Genomic DNA, 21,865 nt, shown 5'->3' with positions numbered 1-21,865 from the left:
GAAATCACTCTTTGTCCACATTACCCTCTTCAAACCTCATAAGACAACCTGGAAAACACCCAGACTGCTCACACTTGTCTACCACAAGAACTTTGGCCGAAGCAGTCAGTCCATCTGGGACCTCGCTCTTCTTCCTCTGAGCACTGGCTGTGTGTTGAACTCTAAGCTCTACACACATTACAGACCCCACAACTCCAGCAACACCTTTGTGAACTATGTACTATGTGACTAATTCATGTCATATGTCTGACAAAATACAGTACCCTTATACAAAAAAACATGTATGCCTGTATGTATACAGCATTTTGTCCACAGCCATTTAACAACCTATTGTTGAAAAAAATCTTTCGTTCTGAAATGTGGGTAATGCAGATTGTTTCTTTATGTAGAAAACGATCTGCATCCCCCCTCCTTATAGCATTTGAAGTTTGGCTAAGAATGCATTATTCACCTGCTAGTTTGGTTGTTGGCTTCATCACCACTACCACGCTGGAAGCTCACTGTTAAACAATCTAGATCTTGATCCTAGTCGGACGTTATGTTGTTTTGTTGTTTATGCCTGTCTGTTTGTCTCTCTTGATGCACGCTTTCTCATTGTTATAAAAAATGTTTTTGCCACTGAAGTGTCTTTCCATTCATAAATATGTTTTAAATACATTTCTATCTGTTTGGATCTCTTGACATATTTCATCCGTTTTTTCCCAATGATTCGAGTGCTATGTATTTGAAAGCTGTTTTTTTTTTTCATCTTGTCTTATTTCAGATAGCCTGTGTTGCCAGTTTACCTGAAGTCTGCAATAGCTTTCAGAACTAGCTCCTGCACCGTTCAGCACCTTTCCAGTCAGTAAACTGACACTATGGAATTGTAGTTGCGCCAATATCGAGAGCGAGCAATGACTTATTTTGAGTGAGCAGGAATAGATTTTGAGCACAGAAAAATACATCAAGCGAGCAATCATAGTTTGAGCAACGATGGAATTTGAGCACAGAAAAACATTTTGCTCGCTCCAAATCCCTCGCTCGCTCACTATGGTCCGCTCTCCCACGCTCAACATCTCGCTCTCTTCTGCATTGCTTGAGTTGTGTCCTCTGCGTGTTCAGCTATGGTAAATCTAGCCAATCAGAACGAGTAAAAGTACATTGATTGACTGCTTGTTCTCCAATTAGATTTCTTGTTGCGTTCACCCGAAAACGCAAACGAGATCGCAATTACAGAAAATCAATATATTTTTATGTGCTCAAAAACTATTCTTGCTCGGTCAAAGTCTTTCGTTCTTAACCATTTTATTTTTAAATGGAGGTACTGTGCGGACCCGCATTGGTGAGTGCAAATACTTTATTTCTGATGCAGTCACGTTTATTAGTTATTAAATCAATGGCTTCAAAAAATGTAAAAGAAAATACACTATTGGTTTTGAAAGCTCTGGAAATTGAGTGTTGCTTCATTAGCTTATTAAGGGTGATGTTATGAATTGTGTGCATTCTCAAGCCCCTGTGTGCCTCTAGATGTTATTAGGCTTATTAAGTAGTAATAAATAGGCACAGAGTCGGTATGCACAGCCGATTTGCAGCTCGCTACAACTTTAATAAATCATCCTCTTTTTTTTTTCTAGATGACGTACATTACTAAAATCGAACGTTTATTTCTGCTTTCGGACACTTAGGGGTGGGGCTACTTGGAATAATAAGTTCATTTTGCATTGACGACGACATAGGGAGGTAGGCTGTTATTTCCTCTTAAATTCGAACCGAATGTAACACTTTCCCCAAATTATTGTGGTGCGTGTAACCGTTTTCCCGAGTGAATGTACCTCTGTGACGTATTTTTTTCATATTTGTAATTTATAAATACTGCAAATTACATTTTGGCGACTGACTGACTCAAAATGTATGAAAGTGACAAAAAACTCGAAAATATTCAATATGTAAGGCATGGTTACACACTTCAAAATGTGTTGTGTGAGGTTTATTTTCCGTAACATTGCTTTATGTTCTGCAAATGCCGTTAGAAATCGGTGGAAACCGGTGTGAAAGAAATTTCGGCTGTCTGCCACGTATGGTAAAAAAAAAACTTGGCTAGCAGGTGGAGGAAAAATGGCCTAGCATTCTGTAACGTGTTTTTTGTAAAACTACAAACGGTCGATGAACCATACGAATTGTCGATTTATTTTATGCTCTCCTATTATGGACATTATATTTCATTATTTCGTCGTCCACGTTTTCCAGTTTTTTTTCTTCCCTCAACTGTTAATAGCGATGGTGGGGTGGGGGGTGGGGGGGTAAAACGCGAGTTAATTATATACACTGCTTTGTCACCGCCCGTCACAATAAATCAGTCTTGAGTGCTGGAATATGTTGGAGACTTTTGATTTGTAAGTGTAACTTTAAATTTGTAATGTGTCAATTGAAATTTCTTAGCGTGTTTCCTTCACAATAGTTGTGGACGCTGCTGCTAGCACGCAGATTCGCCACGTGCGGCTTTAAGCTAGCTCGGCTACTGTCGCTCAGCACTGACACCTAGTGGATCTTAAAAATAATTGCTCTCAACTATATCGACTGACTCAAATGGCATTTTATTTTGTCACAATATTTATTGCGTTATTGTGTTTTTATTGTACATGTATTATGTTTAATTGCAGTCAATCAATGTATTCTAATACAAATACAAAACACTTGTATTACAGTATGAAACCGACGTTAGAAAAGGAAAAAAAAAATTCTCGTTTAAGTAGGTGCTTTTTGGTTATCCTCTTAACCGTTAGTCGACTGCAGACTGTTCCTCAAATACATACATTGCTGTTGTCGCCACCCATCACAACCAATCGGTCCTGAGTGCTGGAATATGTTAGGGGCTTTTATTTTGTAAGTGCCCCAAGGAAGTGTCACTCGAATGTTCGTAGCATGTCTTCCCTCACAATGCAAGCGATAGGCAGGTTGAACCTTCTGCGAGCCTCAAATTTGCCATGTGTGGCTTTAATTTAGTTTGTCTCAACTTGTCTCAATAGTCTCAACTTCATCTACTTACTTATGACATTGTATTTCATACAAATACAGGAATACCTGCATTATTTAGTTTTTGTTGTACATAATTACTATCTTTAAATGCAGTCAATAATTGTAACAATAAATGTTACTGTAAAACTATCTATCTATCTCTCTGTCTGTCTGTCTGTCTGTCTGTCTGTCTGTCTGTCTGTCTGTCTGTCTGTCTATCTATCTATCTATCTATCTATCTATCTATCTATCTATATATATATATATATATATATATATATATATATATATATATATATATATATATATATATATATATATATATATATCAGTGTATATATATCAGTATATATATATATATATATATATATATATATATATATATATATATATATATATATATATATATATATATATATATATATATATATATATATGCTCCATCATACCACCAAATTTCAAATGAGGTTGTGCATATACTAGGTTCTGTACTACTTAACCTTTCGGCAACTATTTAAAATGAATCTAATAAATTATCATGGTTTAAATAGTGTTTCCTCTTTCTCTTTCAGAATGGCAACACAGATGCTGATTGCCAAAGCAGTTAAAGTAGAAACACGGGTGACTGCAAAAAATTGGATTATTCGTCCCAATGGACGTATAGAAATGGATGGTTTCTATGAAAATAAAGTTGTTGCCCTCTGTGAAGGCTCCTGTTGTGCCCCCCATCGCCTCCATCATCCCCTCAGGAGGTTAATAAGCAGGTGCCTGAGGGGATGGTGACCCTTGATGGCAAAGTCACCAATGTAAGTTCATCAAGTCACACATGCACTTATATGCACTACCACACACATGCGTTTACACATTCATCAAAGATGATATGGGAGGAAAAAATCATTAATTCATATTATATTTAAATAATTTCTATTACACCTATTTTTTGTGTTCTAACACAATTAGTTGCCTTCTCTTGCAATATTGTATTTGAAATGGATTTTGTTTTTCATCAGGTGTCAACAAAGAGCATGTACTTGTTTGTATTACGTTCACAATGCGATTGAGTAAAATTCAACACTACTTTGGTTTGTCTCGAAGTTGCCCCAGAAGGACATGGAAGAATTTGAAATCCAGTAATGCGCAGTTCAACATAACTATTGTGATTCACTGTTTATTACAATGACACCCCACAGTATTTTTTTTTTCCTTTCAGTTTCACCGTCGTTTCCACGCATGCGCGCACACATAATTCTACCTTTGACTTTTATGTTTATTTTGCTCCACTTTAGATGCAGTCAATGCGGATGGTTAGGCAGAAGGGGACCCGGGATGCGCCAATGCGCATTATCACAATTAAAAAAGTAAGTACACCGTTTGTAACTTTCTTTTGTTGGACTGCACGAACACATACCGAGTGTTTTTTAACCGTTACAGGATGAAGCAGTTGTGAAGATTGCGCTGTGGAGGGAGGCCACCCTCAGCAATGTGGCAGTGGGGATTGGTTATCGCCTCACCCACCTCACAGCACGGAGCAACAGCTACGGCCTAATGCTGCATTCAACGCAGTACACAAAAGTAGAGGTGAGTAAATATTGCCTGCCTGTGGTCTACATAGTCAAGGTGTTTTAACATTTATTAAGCAAGACAAAAACAAATAACAGTACTAAAAGTACTTCAGTCTTTATCACGCTCTTGGGAAGACGCTGCCATTTTTAAGTATGCGAACAACAATGTTACAACACATTTCAATCAAGACATAACCATTGGCGCAGCTTAGCTATTCTGATTGAACCGTACTTGTGACATGTGTTTGGATGACTAAAATGAATACAACACACCTGTGAATCCAAATGCAGTCTCATTTAGGCTTGGATTTTTCATTCCGATTGAGGTGTTAATACAAAGCATTTTCATACCTTTGAATCAATTCATACCTATTGTAATTGGAATAAATGGAATGAATTAGACACTTTGTATAATACTCACTTGATGTTGAACTTAAAATTGCACAACTCCTGTGACTTCCAACTTTTAACAGGAGTTACAACCTGAGTTCTCTAGTCCTCTTTCATTAATGCACAATGATAAATGTTTGTGTTAAAGACGGAAAGCTAAGTACACTGATGAGTATTTTTATTTTGTTTTCCATCCATCGGGGCACTTCATTTTATCATTCCACTCAAACAGATCTGCGAGTCAAGCCAGGTCATAACCATCATTGGTTTTGACTACTCAGTGGACACAGTGGAGGTGGTGCAGGACTCCAGCAACCCAGTCACCATCCCCCTGGCCGTGTGGGAAGCCACATTCGATGAGCGGCCGCTTATTCCTGCCGGTGGCCTCCGGCTCACAATTTTGTATAACACGCAGGGGGAAGTCATGAGGCTCCATACTCATTAGTTTTTTGCATTGTTTCTTTTTTTTCTTTCAAATGTAAATAAACCAGCCTGTTGGCATAAGTTGCATTTTAATACTCATTTTTCTTTTGTCATGAGTGAGTGGCAGCAACACATGGCCGCCTATGGCATCCTACTTTTACTTTTAATTTTGCATTGGAGTTGTGGAGAAGCGATTTTGCACTGAATTGGCCTAGTAAATAACATTTTATTTATTTATTTACTGAGGTTGTCGCACCTGTGAACATTTGTTTGAAGCACAAGGCCGGGCAACCAGCAGATGTTTGTCATCGTCCTCATTTCATGGAGGACAGCATGATGCAGCTTGCAGGTACAAGAGCAGATTTGATGTGGCGCCATTCCCACAATTGCACCCAGTGGAGAGGTCAAAGCTGTAGGTGCATAATAGCTTCGGTGTACAAATGAGCATTGTGCAGCGGTAGAATTTATCCAGCAAATTAATGCATTATAAAGACTGCTTTGGTGTGACATTAAGATTTTTTCACCACACTCACACACACATATTCTATTTACATATATATATATATATATATATATATATATATATATATATATATATATATATATATATATATATATATATATATATATATATATATATATATAATATGTAAATAGAATATTGATTAGGTATGCCAAAGATTCAGCCCCGGGTGGCAGCCATTTTGATCAATTTATTAGGTACACCCCAGGTAGCCCACGCGGGTAATATATTTAGTTCATGACGTCAAAAATGTTGCCGAGTGTAACGGTAAGATGACCTAACATTCACGCCACTGATGAAAGATACGATCCAGGTACTGATTATGGGAATTTATTATATGTCCTATTATATTTTAAGGTTATATATTATAGTTATTTTTTTAATGTAAGAAATTAGAAAACCTTAACTGAAAAGAATTACTATTAACAAAACTAAACAATCAATTTATATTATGTAAATAATTTTCAAATCGTAACCTGCAGTGTTTTAATATTACTTTAAGTGCTTGTATACACAGTCATATGAAATATGTGTGATTAGTGCAGCGGTATCACCGTCACGCTCTTCCCCCCTTAGATAGCGGGTGCCCCCACTTCAGTTTGTTAGTGTGCCCGGTTGGTTCAGGAGTAAAACTGCATTCAGTCAACTGTTAAAGACATTGTTTACACATTCACCACCAAACACAAAAACGTATTTTTTCTAATGCAATTGTTTGTGAATAAATGTGCTGTGCTTAGAACAGATCCCTTGTCATCCGTATTTACAATATGTAGGATAGGCTACAAATGTAGGCTGAATGATAAAACATACTTCTGGGAAACGAAGCTAGAGTTGACACTTTTTTATTGATCTGGCCCACTTGAGAACAGTAGGTGTAGATCCGGCCCCAGAGCCAGAATGAGTTTGACATGTCTGATTTAGAACATATATAAATAAAAAAAAAATGTCAGTAGTTTTTGCTTTTCTCTTTCAGAATGGATACGACATCGCTAAGGTGGTTGCAGAACACATGAGTTTCAAGGTCAAAACTGCGTCCAAAGATAGCAGCAGTTTCGTGTTTGTCAACGAGCAGAAGGGCCACAAATTTGATGTCGGGCGCCAACTGCAATTACCAGAGGAAAAGGAGGCCCCCAGCTAGAGAGGGCTCCTCTATGCCTCATCTGTGCCATCAACGCTATCCGAAGTGAAACAAAAGCTGCCTGAGGGGACGGTGACCGTGGATGGACAATTCACCCATGTAAGTGACAAACGAATACACACACACTCACAAAGTTATTTCCCATGAACCCCTCATTAAGCGGGCATTTCGGACTTTGGACTACATACGCTAATACTCCTTCGCATCAACCCTCAGGGGCGGCCATCTTGGATATCTGATCAGACATCTCATTTAGTTTTTCCCTTCTATCTTTGCCATTCTTCATCCGATTCCCACCTTTCCAACTTTATACGATTCCATTCGTCCCCGTCAATTCATTGGTGTATTCATTTTCCTCTTACCAGAATTCAAAGTTGTCCCACAATTCCACACACTGTACCTTTAATGAACCAATTCATTTTCAATGAGGTCATTCATTGTGTGGGCGTTTGGCCTTCGGTGACTGCTGGTTAGGAAAACAAAGTACTCCGTTTCCCCTGGGGTCGTCAAGCGGCCATCTTGGACACTTGCCCACATACACTGAGACTCCATTTCCCATCAACCCTGAGGGGCGGCCATCTTGGATATCTGATCAGACATCGCTTGAGCGCTCAGCCCAACTTCCACCCAGGATGGCAGCCATCTTGGTTAACTCAGAACAATAAAAACAACACTCTCCTGATGTTGAATATCCAAACTAATAAATATAATCCCCCAAAATTCAGAATTTGAACTTTAAGTGTACTTTTTTCTTACTTTTTGAAATTTTGTGATATTTTACAAAATTAAAAAAATTGTTGTTTTTTTCACTTTAATGACTACAGGTGTTTGTCCGATTCAGTTTGACTCAGCGTTTAACCGTTCATCTTGACCCTGCCTATGACCTCAGGGTGTCATTTACCCACAATGCATCTGTTTTGCATAAGTAATAGCCCCCTAAAACTCGCGAAAAATCAGATTCTTGATGTTTCCTCTTGTGATATCTCTATTTGCGTCCGACCTATACTTATCGTTCCAAATTTAGGTGTTTCCCATTATGGGTTAGATTGCAAGGAACACCCTCGCATCAACAATTTCAAGTTTTTCCCATTTTTTACCCATAATTCCTCAGTTAATTATTCTTGCCAAAACATTGTAACCTTCTGTCTTTGCCATTCTTCATCCGATTCCCACCGTTCCAACTTTAATTGATTCCATTCATCCCCACCAATTCATTGGTGTATTCATTTACCTCTTACCAGGAATCAAAATTTACCCACAATTCCACACACTGTACCTTTAATGAACCAATTCATTTTCGATGAGGTCATTCATTGTGTGGGCCTTTGGCCTTCGTGGACTACTGTTTAGGTAGACAAAGTACTCTTTTTCCCATGGGATCGTCATGTGGCCATCTTAGACACTTGACTACATACACCGAGACTCCATCTCCCATCAGCCCTCTGGGGCGGCCATCTTGGATATCTGATCAGACATCTCATTCAGTTTTTCCCTTCTATCTTTGCCAGTCTTTATCCGATTCCGACCGTTACAACTTTAATCGATTCCCCCGATTCCCTCCATTCCATTTTTACCCACAATTCAAAAATTACCCACAATTCCTTTTTTTCAGTTTTTCCTTTCTATCTTTGCCATTCTTCATCCGATTCTGACTGTTCCAACTTTAATCAATTCTCCCAATGCCCGCCACTCCATTTTTACCCACAATTCAAAAATTACCCATAATTCCACTTTTTCAGTTTTTCCCTTCTATCTTTGCCATTCTTCATCCGATTGCGACCGTTCCAACTTTAATCAATTCCCCCAATTCTTGCCATTACATGGTGGTATCTATTTTCCTCTTCCCTGAATTCAAAAATTACCCACAATTCCACTTTTTCAGTTTTTCCCTTCTATCTTCACCATTTTTCATCCGATTCTTACCGTTCCAACTTTAATCAACTCCCCCAATGCCCACCATTCCATTTATACCCATTATTCAAAAATTACCCACAATTCCACTTTTTTACTTTTTCCCTTATACAATTGCCATTCTTCATCCGATTGCAACCGTTCGAAATTTAATCGATTCATCCAATTCCCCCCATTCAATGGTGGTTTGAATTTTCCTCTTTCCAGAGTTCAAAAATTACCCACAATTCCACTTTTTCAGTTTATCACTTCTATCTTTGTCATTCTTCATCCGATTCGGACCGTTCCAACTTTAATCAATTCCCCCAATGCCCGCCACTCCATTTTTACCCACAATTAAAATATTACCCACAATTCCACTTTTTTCAGTTTTTCCCTTCTATCTTTGCTATTCTTCATCCGATTCCAACCGTTACAACTTTAATCGATTCCCCCAATTCCCACCATTCCACATCATTAAACACCTTTGCCTTCGGAGGTTACACCTTCACACGCAATTTCTTCAGAAATTGCAAATATTCTAGTTGTGTGAAGGTGAAACCTTCACACTTATGTTTTTCTCCACCTTTATTGTGTGAAGGTGAAACCTTCACACTTATGTTTTTCTCCACCTTTATTATTATTATTTTTTTTTTATTCCGACCGTTTTTTAGGTACGTTTCAACTCATTCCCAGTTCATCCAATTCATGCCGTTCAAACTTCATATCATTCCACATATTCATGTTTAGTGCGGGTCTATTTTTCAAGTTTCAACTTTTCATCGTTTTCCTACAATTTAAGTTTTTGTACCGTAAAAATGGCCTAATGTTAAGTGAATGGGCTGGTCTTCGTGCTTTATTTTTAAACTTTAACGTTTTCGATATTTCCCATGTCTCCGTAGCTCATGGGATTTGTGTATCGCATTCGCACTTCATGTTCGTGGGTTCAATCCCAGGCTGCGTCATTTTTTAGTTGTGTGAGTCTTTTTTAGTTAGTGCGGGTCTATTTTTCAAGTTTCAACTTTTCATCGTTTTCCTACAATTTAAGTTTTTGTACCGTAAAAACGGCCTAATGTTAAGTGATTGGAGCGTTCTTCCTACTTCCTTTTAAAGCGTTCACGGTTTCGTCATTTCCCGTGGCTCAGAAGTTCTGATGACGTATATCTACTACATGTTCGTGCGTTCGATCCCCGCTGTGTCTTTTCACACATTCAGTGTTTTTTTTCAGTTAATTCAGTATTTTTTTTTTTGGTTTCAATTCCTTCCCAGTTCATCCAATTCATGCCGTTCGAACTTCATATCATTCCACATATTCACGTGAAGTGCTTTTTTATTTTTCAAGGTTCAACTATTCATCGTTTTCCTACAATTTACGTTTTTTATACTATTCATATTTAAAGAATTTAGCCTTTTCAAACTGTTCTTACTTTCATTTCATCTTTTCATTCCACAGTTGAACTTTTTTTCAGTTTTTTAACTTTGTATTATTCGTAGTTCTTCATAGATTCACGTTCAAAAATACTTCATTCCCTATATTTCAAGCTTTCCCAGTGTGGTCTTACACTGCCCCCCAGTGGCCCAGTGGTAGAGTTGTCATCTTCAACATGTCCGTGTCCCGGTTCGGGCAAATCGCGTTTCACGTTTACAGTTCAACTTTCAGCTACAATTCAAGTTTTTGTACCGTAAAAATTGTCTAATGTTACGTGAATGGTGTTGTTAAGAAGTTTCTGATTATACTTAACGATTTCGTGTTTGAATCGTTCTGTTATTACTATTTACGTCTGGACATGTTTCTCCTGTGGTCATGTGATCTTCCTAGCAACCGCCTAGCAACTAATCACAAGTTGTGTTTCATTCCTGCACTACCAATCAGGACTCTGTTTACACTATCATAGGTTGTTTTGCTCTTTCACCGGTAGTCGGCAGGTATCGTTGTAACGGACAGTCATTTTTTCTGCTTTCAATCATTCTGTGGATTATCTCATTCCTTTCATTATTATTCCGTGCGTCCATGAGAATGTAAGTACAGTTTGAATATGTTGTCCGTTCGTGGTTTTGGATACATGTTTACGTTTGCACTGCTTCACTTTGTCCATTAATGTCTAAGTTGTTATTGCACCTAAGTTTGGTATAATTGCTAAAGGCAAATATACCGTACTTTTCATACTTCACTTTTAGTATTCACGTTAAAGTTTCATCCACAAAATGTGCATGTTTGTCGCATGTTTGCCGTGTGTGCCAATGTGATCCTTCCGCCGTAAGGGAGTGACGTCACCGCCCACTCAAATCTATTCGGCTCCATTAACCCTTTCCTACCTAACGCACATTTTGGAACGATTGGGTTGAATTCATTCTTCCTATCATTGTACGGTATGTTTGCCTGTGTTGTTTATGTTATTCTAAGCTAATATAGAGTCATGTGAGCATATGATGTAACATATTGTACAATGTTAGTTATGTTAGTTATCAATGTTTAGTGAATGTTCTCTGCTCTCCTTTGCAGAGACCACACACCCACAATCAAACATAGAACACACACAGAACACACAAACACAGAAACACACACACACCAACCCAGATAAATAAATAGAACATTATATACAAATAAAGAGTGGCATGAGAGTGTGCATCGTCTTTATGTTCTGGCCGGACAACCTGATAAGATTGAGGATCCTCTGAATCAGTCAAGTACAGTCCTTTCAAGGAGGTCACAAGTTTGGACGCTACTCCGACACCTCCATTACAGGTGTGATTCAAAAACATGCAGGATACAAGCCCTCGAGGACTGGAGTTTGACACCTATAGTTTAGTTACACAAAGTAATCCATTTCCCATGTTGCCATCGGGCGGCCATCTTAGACCACTGAAGACTCCAACTCCAATCTGCCCTCATGGGCGGCCATCTTGGACATTTTATTAGACGTCTCATTACCTCTCACTAGTGCTTCCACCTAGTACAGCATCTGGCTTGGTTAACTCAGCTTGATTCATACGTTTTAGTTTTTTTCTGTTTTTCAACTCTGTATTATTCACATTTCTTCACTGTTTCACATCAATCCACAATCCACCTCATTCAATCCACCTCATTCAAATGATAAGATCATTAACAGGAGTTTAAAACTCCAGTCCTCGAGGGCTGATATCCTGCATGTTTTTGAATCACATCATTCACTTAACATTAGGCCTAATGTCACAGATTCACATTATTCCAGTTCAACTTTTCTCAGTTTGTTAACTATGTAGGATTCATAATTTTTCACAGATTCAAATCATTCTACAGTTCAACTTTTTTTCAGTTTTTCATTCATCTTCAAATTCCACAGTTCAACTTTTTTTCAGTTTTTCAACTTGTATTCATATTTCTTCACAGATTCACACCATTCAATCGTTCCACATCATTCCACTTTTCAACTCCCAAACCTTCAACGGTTTCACCTTCACACGCAATTTCTTCAGAAATTGCACATTTTCTAGTTATTTTTATTATTATGACCGTTTTTTAGGTTTGTTTTAACTCTTTTCCAGTTCATCCATTTTATTCCGTTCAAACTTCATATCATTCCACATATTCATGTTTAGTGCGGGTCTATTTTTCAAGTTTCAAATTTTCATCGTTTTCCTACAATTTAAGTTTTTGTACCGTAAAAATGTCCTAATGTTAAGTGAATGGGGTGGTCATCGTACTTTATTTTTAAACTTTAACGGTTTCCGCATTTCCCGTGTCCCCGTGGCTCATGGGTATTGTGTGACGTATTCCAACTTCATGTTCGTGGGTTCAATCCCAGGTTGCGTCTTTTTGCACATTCAGTTTTTTTTTTTCAGTTAATTCCTTATTTTACTTTTGGTTTCAACTCCTTCCCAGTTCATCCAATTCATGCCGTTCGAACTCCATATCATTCCACATATTCACGTGAAGTGCTTTTGTATTTTTCAAGGTTCAACTATTCATCGTTTTCCTACAATTCACGTTTTTTATACTATTCATATTTAAAGAATTTAGCCTTTTCAAACTGTTCTTACTTTCATTTCATCTTACTTTTCATTCCACAGTTGAACTTTTTTCAGTTTTTTAACTTTGTATTATTCGTAGTTCTTCACAGATTCACGTTCAAACATACTTCATTCTCTTTATTTAAAGCTTTCACAGTGTGGGTTGACATCGCCCCCCCGTGGCCCAGTGGTAGAGTTGTCATCTTCAACATGTCCGTGTCCCGGTTCGGGCAAATCGCGTTTCACGTTTACAGTTGTTTTTTCTCTTCTGCTTTTACTTCGGATCATCCACACTTTTTTTTTATAATTCAAACATTCGTTTTTTTTCAGTTTTCAACTTTGTGTTCATATTTTTTCACACATTCACATCATTCCACAGTTCAACTTTGTATTATTCATATTTCTTCACATTAACATTATTCCACAGTTCACTTTCAGCTACAATTCAAGTTTTTCTACCGTAAAAATGGCCTAATGTTAAGTGAATGGTGTGATTCAAAAACATGCAGGATACAAGCCCTCGAGGACTGGAGTTTGACACTTATAGTTTAGTTACACAAAGTACTCCATTTCCCATGATGCCATCGGGCGGCCATATTATACCACTGAAGACTCCAACTCCCATCTGCCCTCATGGGCGGCCATCTTGGATATTTTATTAGCCATCTCATTACCTCTCACTACTGCTTCCACCTAGTACAGCATCTGGCTTGGTTAACTCAGCTTGATTCATACATTCAGTTTTTTTTTCAGTTTTTCAACTTTGTATTATTCATATTTCAAGCAGTAAAAAAAACTGAAAGTTTGATTAGGGATCATTTTTAAACTGATAATGAGCTAATCATTTGAATGAGGTGGATTGTGGATTGATGTGAAACAGTGAAGAAATGTGAATAATACAAAGTTGAAAAACTTTGTATTTTCTCTTCTGCTTTTACTTTGGATCATCCACACTTTTTTATGATTCAAACATTCGTTTTTTTTTCAGTTTCTCAGTTTTCCAACGTTGTAGAATTCATAATTTTTCACAGATTCTCATCATTCTACAGTTCAACTTTTTTCAGTTTTTCATTCATCTTCAAATTCCACAGTTCAACGTTTTTTTCACTTTTTCAACTTTGTATTCATATTTCTTCACAGATTCATACCTTTCAATCGTTCCACGTAATTCCACTTTTCAACTCCCAAACCTTCAACGGCTTCGCCTTCACACACAATTTCTTCAGAAATTGCACATTTTTTAGTTATTATTATTATTCCGCCCTGTTTTTCGGCACATTTCAACTCATTCCCAATTTATTTAATTCACCCCGTTTATTTTCATGTTATTCCACTTATTCGGGAATGAGGGCTTTCCATTTTTCACATTCCAAATATTCACAGTTTTCCCAGAATTCCCGGTTTTCCACCCCAAAAAGTTCCATTGACTTACATTGGGTATTTTTTTTTTCATTATTACAGCTTTCCCTTTTAATATTTTCAATATTTAACTCATACATCTCGTCTTAGGGATCCTTCCCATCATTCCAGTAATTAATACGTTTCAATATTTTCCCATAATTCCATATTTTTCCATCTTTAAATATTCATAATTCATTTCCAATGGGAGGGCTTCCTATTCATTCCCAATGGGAGATTGAACATTTCACATTTTGAGCTTTCCTTTTTCATATTCATAACATTTAACTCATTCATTCTGCCTTATGGGTCATTCCCATCATTCTTTGAGTTCATATTTATTCATATTTTCCCATAATTCCATTTTTTTCACCTATAACAATTCATAATTCATTCCCAATGGCCGATTTAACATTTCTTATTTGAAGCTTCCCAATATCACATTCAAATCATTCAGCTAATGCATTTCACATTGTCATCATTACACATTATAACACATTCCAGTAATTCATAAATATATTAAAAATTTTACCCATAATTCCTCATTCCCATTTTATTCACCAAAACTTTGTAACCTTCTATCTTGGCCATTCCTGCTCCGATTCCCACTGTTCCAACTTTAATTGATTCCATTCATCCCCGCCAATTCATTAGTGTATTCATTTACCTCTTACCAGAATTCAAAATTTTTCCACAATTCCACATACTGTACCTTTAATGAACCAATTCATTTTCCATGAGGTCATTCATTGTGTGGGCGTTTGGCCTTCATGGACTACTGTTTAGGTAGACAAAGTACTCCATTTCCCATGGGGTCGTCAGGTGGCCATCTTGGACACTTGCCTGCATACACTGAGACTCCATTTCCCATCAGCCCTGAGGGGCGGCCATCTTGGGTCAGACATCTCATGAGCGCTCAGCCCAACTTCCACCCAGGATGGCGGCCATCTTGGTTAACTCAGAACAATAAAAGCGACTCTCTCCAAATGTTGAACAACCAAACTATTAAATATAACCTCCCAAAATTCAGAATTTTAACTTTAAGTGTACTTTTTTCTCACTTTTCGTAATTTTGTGATATTTTATATAATTCAAAAAATGTTTTTTTCACTTTAATGACGACAGGTGTTTGTCCGATTCAGTCTGATTCAGCGTTTAACCGTTCATCTTGACCCTGCCTATGGCCTCAGAGTGTCATTCACCCATGATGCATCTTTTTTGCATAAGTAATAGCCCCCTAAAACTAAAAAATTAGATTTTTTTATGTTTCCTCTTGTGATATCTCCATTTGCGTCCGACCTATACTTATTGTTCCAACTTTAGGTGTTTCCTATTATGGGTAAGAATGCCAAGACCCTTACATGAAAAATGTTCAATACTTTTCACTTACTTTACCCATAATTCCTCATTTCATTGTTCTCACCAAAACTTTGTAACCTTCTATCTTGGCCTCTCTTCATCTTCATTCGATTCCAACTGTTCCAACTTTAATCGATTTCCCCAATTCCCACCATTACATTGTTCTATCTATTTTCCTCTTCCCACGATTCAAAAATTACCCACAATTCCACTTTAGTTTTTCCCATCTATCTTTGCCATTCTTCATCCGATTCCGACTGTTCCAACTTTAATCAATTCTGACAATGCCCGCCCATTCATTCATTTTTACCCACAATTCAAAATTTACCCACAATTCCACCTTTTCAGTTATTCTTTTATATCTTTGCCATTCTTCATCCGATTCCAACCATTTGAACTTTAATTGATTCCCCCAAGTCCCGCCATTCCATTGTGGTTTCCATTTTCTTCTTTCCAGAATTCAAAATTTACCCACAGTTTCACTTTTTCAGTTTTTCCCTTCCATCTTTGCCATTCTTCATCTGATTCCGACTGTTCCAACTTTGATCATTTCCTCCAATGCCCGCCCATCTATTTTTACCCACAATCAAAATTTACCCACAATTCCGCGTTTTCAGAATTTCCCTTACATCTTTGCCATTCTTCATCCGATTTCGACCGTTCCACAACTTTAAGCGATTACCCCAATTCCCGCCATTCTATTTGACCAAACTTACCACATGTTGACCATCCAAACTATTGAATATAAAACCCCAAAATTCAGAATTTGAGCATTTGTAGTGCTTTTTTCTTACTTTTGTAAAATAGTGGACATTTTAATGAATTCAGAAGAGTTCTGTTTTTTTCATCTTAATGACGACCGGTGTTAGTCAAATTTAGTCCGATTCAGCGTTTACCTCTTCATCTTGACCCTGTGTAAGACGTCAGAGTGGCATTTATCCATAATTCATCTTGTTTGTGTCAGTTATAAGCCCCTAAAACTTGCGAAAAATCAGATTTTGTAATTTTCCTCTTGCGATACTGTGAAGGGAATCATATATTAGGTTGTTATCATTATGTGCTTATTTCATTGTTACCCATTTATGCAATCCTAGTTCATCTTGACCCTGTCCTTAGATAGAGCTGTTGACGCACGAAAGTGTGAGCCGGGACCTTGGCCCAGCTGCCGTTGGCGCCCGGCTGGCTCTTTTGTTGTGTCTTGTAATCTGCTATGCTTTTGCTCAATAAAAGCCAGGGGGGGACGGCTGGGCAGTGAAATTAGCATTGGAAGACCCACGAGTTCATTTGCCCAAGCTTTTTTCCCTATGCCCGGCATAGAAAAGTCGATCTTGGTTGGTCTGAGTTACTCTTTTTGCTGTTTAAGCAGCTAGGCTTGTCCGAGTCTTCTTTTATCAGATTTCTCGGACATTCTAACTTGGTCCGTTCGAGCCGGATGGTTAAGAAGCCTTCTCTTCGGTGGACGATCGACGACAGCTGAACCAATCGGTATACCGTCAGAATCCGTTGGATTCTGGAGGCCCTCCTTTCCACGAGGCCAGACGTCGGACACCGCTCACCGGAGGAATGCAAACACCATCCAACGAACCAGAGTGACTCGACCAGCGGAGAGATTGCAAGAACAAAGGTCAGTCTGACGAGTCTGAATTGTCCGACGGATGTTAAATGTCGGACCTTAAAGGGGCGGTCCATCGGACCTTAAACGAGCGGTCCATCGGACCTTAAACGTGCGGTCCATCGGACCTTAAACGAGCGGTCCATCGGACCTTAAAGGAGTGGGCCATCGGACCTTAAATGTGCGGTTAATCGGACCTTAAACGAGCGGTCCATCGGAACTTAAACGTGCGGTCCATCGGACCTTAAACGAGCGGTCCATCGGACCTTAAACGAACGGTCCATCGGACCTTAAAAGAACGGTCCATTGGACCTTAAACGCACAGTCAATTGGACTTTGAACAAACGGCCTGACTTAAAAAAGAGAAAGTTTAACATCCGGTGCACAGTTACTGATCATTTCTTTGATGTATGAGTGTGGAATGAATGTGGAGTGGTTGTCCTGAGTGACGGGAAATCTAAAACTGGTGAAACGGTCGTGAGTACAATCACCTGGGTATATCCGCCTTTCGAGGTAGAAGCTCGGTATCCGACACGACACCAGGCACGTAGCATTTCTCCCGTGACGAAGAAAACATAGTTAATCATGAGAAAAAAAAATAATAAGTCCTCCGAGGCCGCAACTCGGCCCAAGGAGGCAAAATGGGAAAAGGAATGTTGTTGTTTTGTGGATGAATTGAAGGAAAAAGTACGTCGGGCAGAGATAGATAGCAAAGAAAGTACTAAGTATGTGGAAAAATGGAAATTCCAATACGGTTTTTCAGGAGACGTGGATGATTGTGGTGGATTGGAGAAAGTGTTGCGGAAGTTGTCATTGAAGGAGAGGGAAAGGATTGAAAACAGTGATGATTAACAGTGGTTTAAATGCAAGGCTTTAGTTGATAGAGCCAAACCGAAACGAGTATGGAAGGTGGCTGAGAAAAAAAGGAAAGCAGATGATGATTTGACCGCAGCCACTAACCTGTCTGCAACTAACACAGCCAGACAGGAAACCCAAATTAACGGTGGAAAACAGACACCAAAAATTCGTACTTGAGTTTACCACCATGTTCTTAAACCCAGACACCTGAGGTTTTCAGAGACGGAGTTGACAACCAGGCAAGACCGTGGCCACGGCAGTAAGACCCTTTTCGGGACTGGGTCTCAGCTCCACTTCTGAGTACTGAGGGTTGACATGAAGTCAAAGGAGTGATGCCATTTGAGAAGTTGTGAGCAAAACATGTGTCTTGTACATGCTTAACAAAGTCCGCATATACAGTACGTTGTAAACTGCATGTTGTGTGATGTGGATCTGCGTGTGGATCTGTCAGTTTGCTGGTGTGTAACTATTGGTGTGTTACATGTTTGCATGTTAGATTGTTAGAAATAAACAATGATATTTGTTAAAATTTGGCTAAAATACATTGTTAGATGGGTCTTGATCTAGTCTGCATGGTTAAAAGTCAAAATGACAAATTTGAGATGGTTTGCAAGAGTTTTCTAAAAACAAATCACATTATGGTAGATAATGGATAAACAGGCTGAAAATATTGACAGCAGCTGAAAAAATGCAAGGCTAAATGGAACTATACTACAAACAAAAATGTAGATGTGAGTGACCTCCAACACTCAGAGATTAGATAAATCTACTACTCAGCTGAGAGTGGAGTAGAAGAAGAAAAGTAGAAGAATGTAGGGGAGAAAACAGACATTCTGGTGTGATGGAGAAGAGGAAGTGCATTGTGTTGGAAACAGGAATTGTGGTAGCGGAAAAGAAGGATGTAAGAGAGAGTTGAAAGACAAAATTGAATGCATAAGAATGTTGGCGTTGTGGCAAGAAAGATTTTTGGCAAGTGGAAACAAATGGAAGAAGGTTGGCAGAACTAATGAGATAAGGATGGCAGAATTGTTACTGACAGACAAAAGGAGGCCATTGCAAAAGCCCAAAAACACAGACTAAAAGACAAATGATGTCATTTTTGAGGCTGAATAATTATTGTAACATATGGATTCCAAAAATTGTTTTGAATTGACTAGGCCACTGTTTGATCTCAGTTATGAAAAAAGCTGACGAGGCATTTGACAGTGTGAAATTGGAATTGGTTTAATTCATCCGTATTAACACCACCGGATTACAGCAAACCATTTGAGCAAAGAGTGACCGCTAAACAGGGATTCATGACTTCAGTTTTGTTGCAGAAGCATGACGGGAAACTGAGGCCAGTCAAATTTTACTCTGAGGAATTGGATGCAGTTGCTGGGCCCACCCCTGAAGGCGTTCAGGTGGTGCTGGCCGCAGCATTGGCAGTGGAGGCTTCAGTGGAGGTTGTGTTGTTTCACCCCCTCACGTTGAGGGTTCCCTATGCATTTGTTTTGTTGCTGGAACCCCCCCCAAAAAACATGACACTCTTATTGCCTGCATGACATTTATATTGCGCCGCGTTACTTGTATCACAGGGACACATTATAATTGTTAGATGTGGAGCATCAAACCCAGCGACACCTTTGCCCACACCTGTAGACGGCACCCCACACGACTGTGGAAGCCACGCCCAAATTTCCACCAAACCAAGACCTGACCTGAATGACACCCCTCTCCCGACTGGAGAAGTTGTGTTTTTTCTTGACGATTCAGCTAGCAAAGGGGAAGACGGCCACAAAAGGGTGGGATATGTAGTAAATTTTGTTTTGAGGAACATTAAAATCGACATGTTCATTGCAAGCAGATGAATTGGCCGCGCTAATCAAAGCGTGTGAAATTTTTGAAAGCAAAGATGTTACAATATGGACAGACAGCGAGTATGGCATGTGTTTTATCATCTTTGAGCTAACCGCGGCTTCCAAACCATAACAAGAAAAGAAATGACCAAAGTACAGCAGGAAACTGATTAGGCAAACAAAGCAGCCAAAGAAACAGTCATAGGTGTGCCCACAGTTGCCAAAGCACAAGACAGCCGCGTTGAAACACTACATGATGAACAAGACACACAGACCATCTTGATATCAAGGAAAACATCAGCTCCTAAACTGTAGCAGCAAAAAATGGCTAAATAAAGGAGCATAACAAGATGTTGAAAAAAAAAAAGTAGATTGGCGGTTAGAAAACCATGGTTACTAAAATTTTCATTTGAATGAGCAGCAAAGTTGACACATGAGCTTGGCCATCTGTCAACAGGGGGGAATATGTATGATCAGTTGTATATGGATTCACCTTTTATACTCAAAATGTGTTTTTTGTAAATGTTGTGATATCTGTTTTTGCAATAATGAGCAAGTTTATTTGTGACCACATAGAGGCAAATTTCTAGAACCACCCGAAGCATTTCATATGATATATATGGATGAGAGTAATTAGAAGTGACAATTGATTACATTTTGTGAAAAAAGCTGTTACAAAAGTTAGAGAACTGTTGAATATCAGGAGGGCTTATTGAAAGAACATATGGGACAGTCAAGGCCATACGCATAAAAACAATGCAAGTGATAAAGAGACAGCGACCAGATTGCATTCTTATTGTGGCCACAGAAATGAGATTTGTTCCGCTGAAGAAAAAACTTTATCACCATTTGAAATAGTATATGGAGGACCATATGGACTAGCAGACTTAACCCATGACCAGCCACCTAGTGGATGTTCTTTTCCAGTTCACATGAAAAGACTATTTGGCACAAGGGAGATGCATAAGCACAATGACTGGCCAGTGTGTTCTATCCCACAGAAAACCCGGGTCCAGATCGGAGACCATGTGTTCCTCAAGGTGCTGACGACCTCGTTGGGACAGTGAATGCTGGGATGGCCCGTTCCAGATGATCGCAGCGACACCAACTGCGGTGAAAGTTGAAGGACGCGACGGGTGGATCCACCAGTCGCAGTGCAAGATCCTTCAACCCCCTGTTGACGGGCCTAGCGACTCCAGTCCCTCGAAGTGAGGATCAGCACCCCCGAGTGGCATGGATGGTGCACCAACGAAAGACCACAGTGGGAGAAAGGGTTTTTGTGGTAAACACACCCCTCTCAGGAGAATGGCCTGTCCGCCAGCACTCCTCCGAGCAGCATGCTGCTTGATGCTGGGCAGCGCTCTTGTGTCCGGACGACCAACAACGCCTACCTCAGACAGACAGCGTTTGCCCAACAGCGTCATGGGCAACCTCCAGCTCCAGACGGACATCACGGGAACAGCGATAAACGCTACGTTTGTTTCAGTGTTGAGAACTCCACCCATTGGTCCAAATGCAACACTGACAAGCCACCATTCCCAATCACCAGACAAACTTCCGTCTATTTTTGATGCGATTGGCATGCCTTGGAGCATTCCTGACAAAGACAAATTGATTGACAAAGCAAATGCAGCGGGTTCGCATTTGCCATAGTTGGTGCTCTATTTCCAGTGACTGTGTACAAACACACCGATTTTTTTCAATGATGTCAATCATAAAGTATACTCGTCAACTGATATAACGGACGCACCTTATAATTATACCTTATAACGCACACAGCTTCACAACTACATGCTACTTCACTTATGACTATTCAAAACAGACAGGCACTCGACATGACTGGCAGAAAAGGGTGGCGTGTGCAAGCTTTTGCCATCAGGTGAATGTAGC

At 39.1% G+C, this 21,865-nt stretch overlaps 2 protein-coding genes across 2 annotated transcripts in view; both read left to right on the top strand.

Moving 5' to 3' along the window:
- The first annotated feature begins 3,571 nt into the window (after positions 1-3,571).
- LOC148407567 (uncharacterized) lies at positions 3,572-5,391 on the top strand. Its single transcript, XM_088402460.1, has 4 exons — positions 3,572-3,800; positions 4,281-4,352; positions 4,426-4,572; positions 5,179-5,391. The coding sequence occupies exons 1-4, from the start codon at positions 3,771-3,773 to the stop codon at positions 5,389-5,391; spliced, it is 462 nt and encodes a 153-aa protein (XP_088258586.1). The 5' UTR covers positions 3,572-3,770.
- A 5,444-nt stretch (positions 5,392-10,835) lies between these two features.
- LOC148407561 (uncharacterized) overlaps positions 10,836-21,865 on the top strand; it is a 67,522-nt gene continuing 56,492 nt past the window's right edge. The window contains exon 1 of the mRNA XM_088441864.1: positions 10,836-10,939. The gene's annotated coding sequence lies outside the window, so the exon portion shown is untranslated. The remainder of the gene's footprint in view (positions 10,940-21,865) is intronic.

The sequence above is a fragment of the Hippichthys cyanospilos genome, chromosome 19 (genome assembly GCF_059441005.1).
Source record: "Hippichthys cyanospilos isolate Australia breed blue-spotted pipefish chromosome 19, RoL_Hcya_1.0, whole genome shotgun sequence".
Lineage (NCBI taxonomy): Eukaryota > Metazoa > Chordata > Actinopteri > Syngnathiformes > Syngnathidae > Hippichthys > Hippichthys cyanospilos.
The sequence above is the reverse complement of the archived record's forward strand: the minus strand, read 5'-3'. Positions and strand labels throughout refer to the sequence as shown.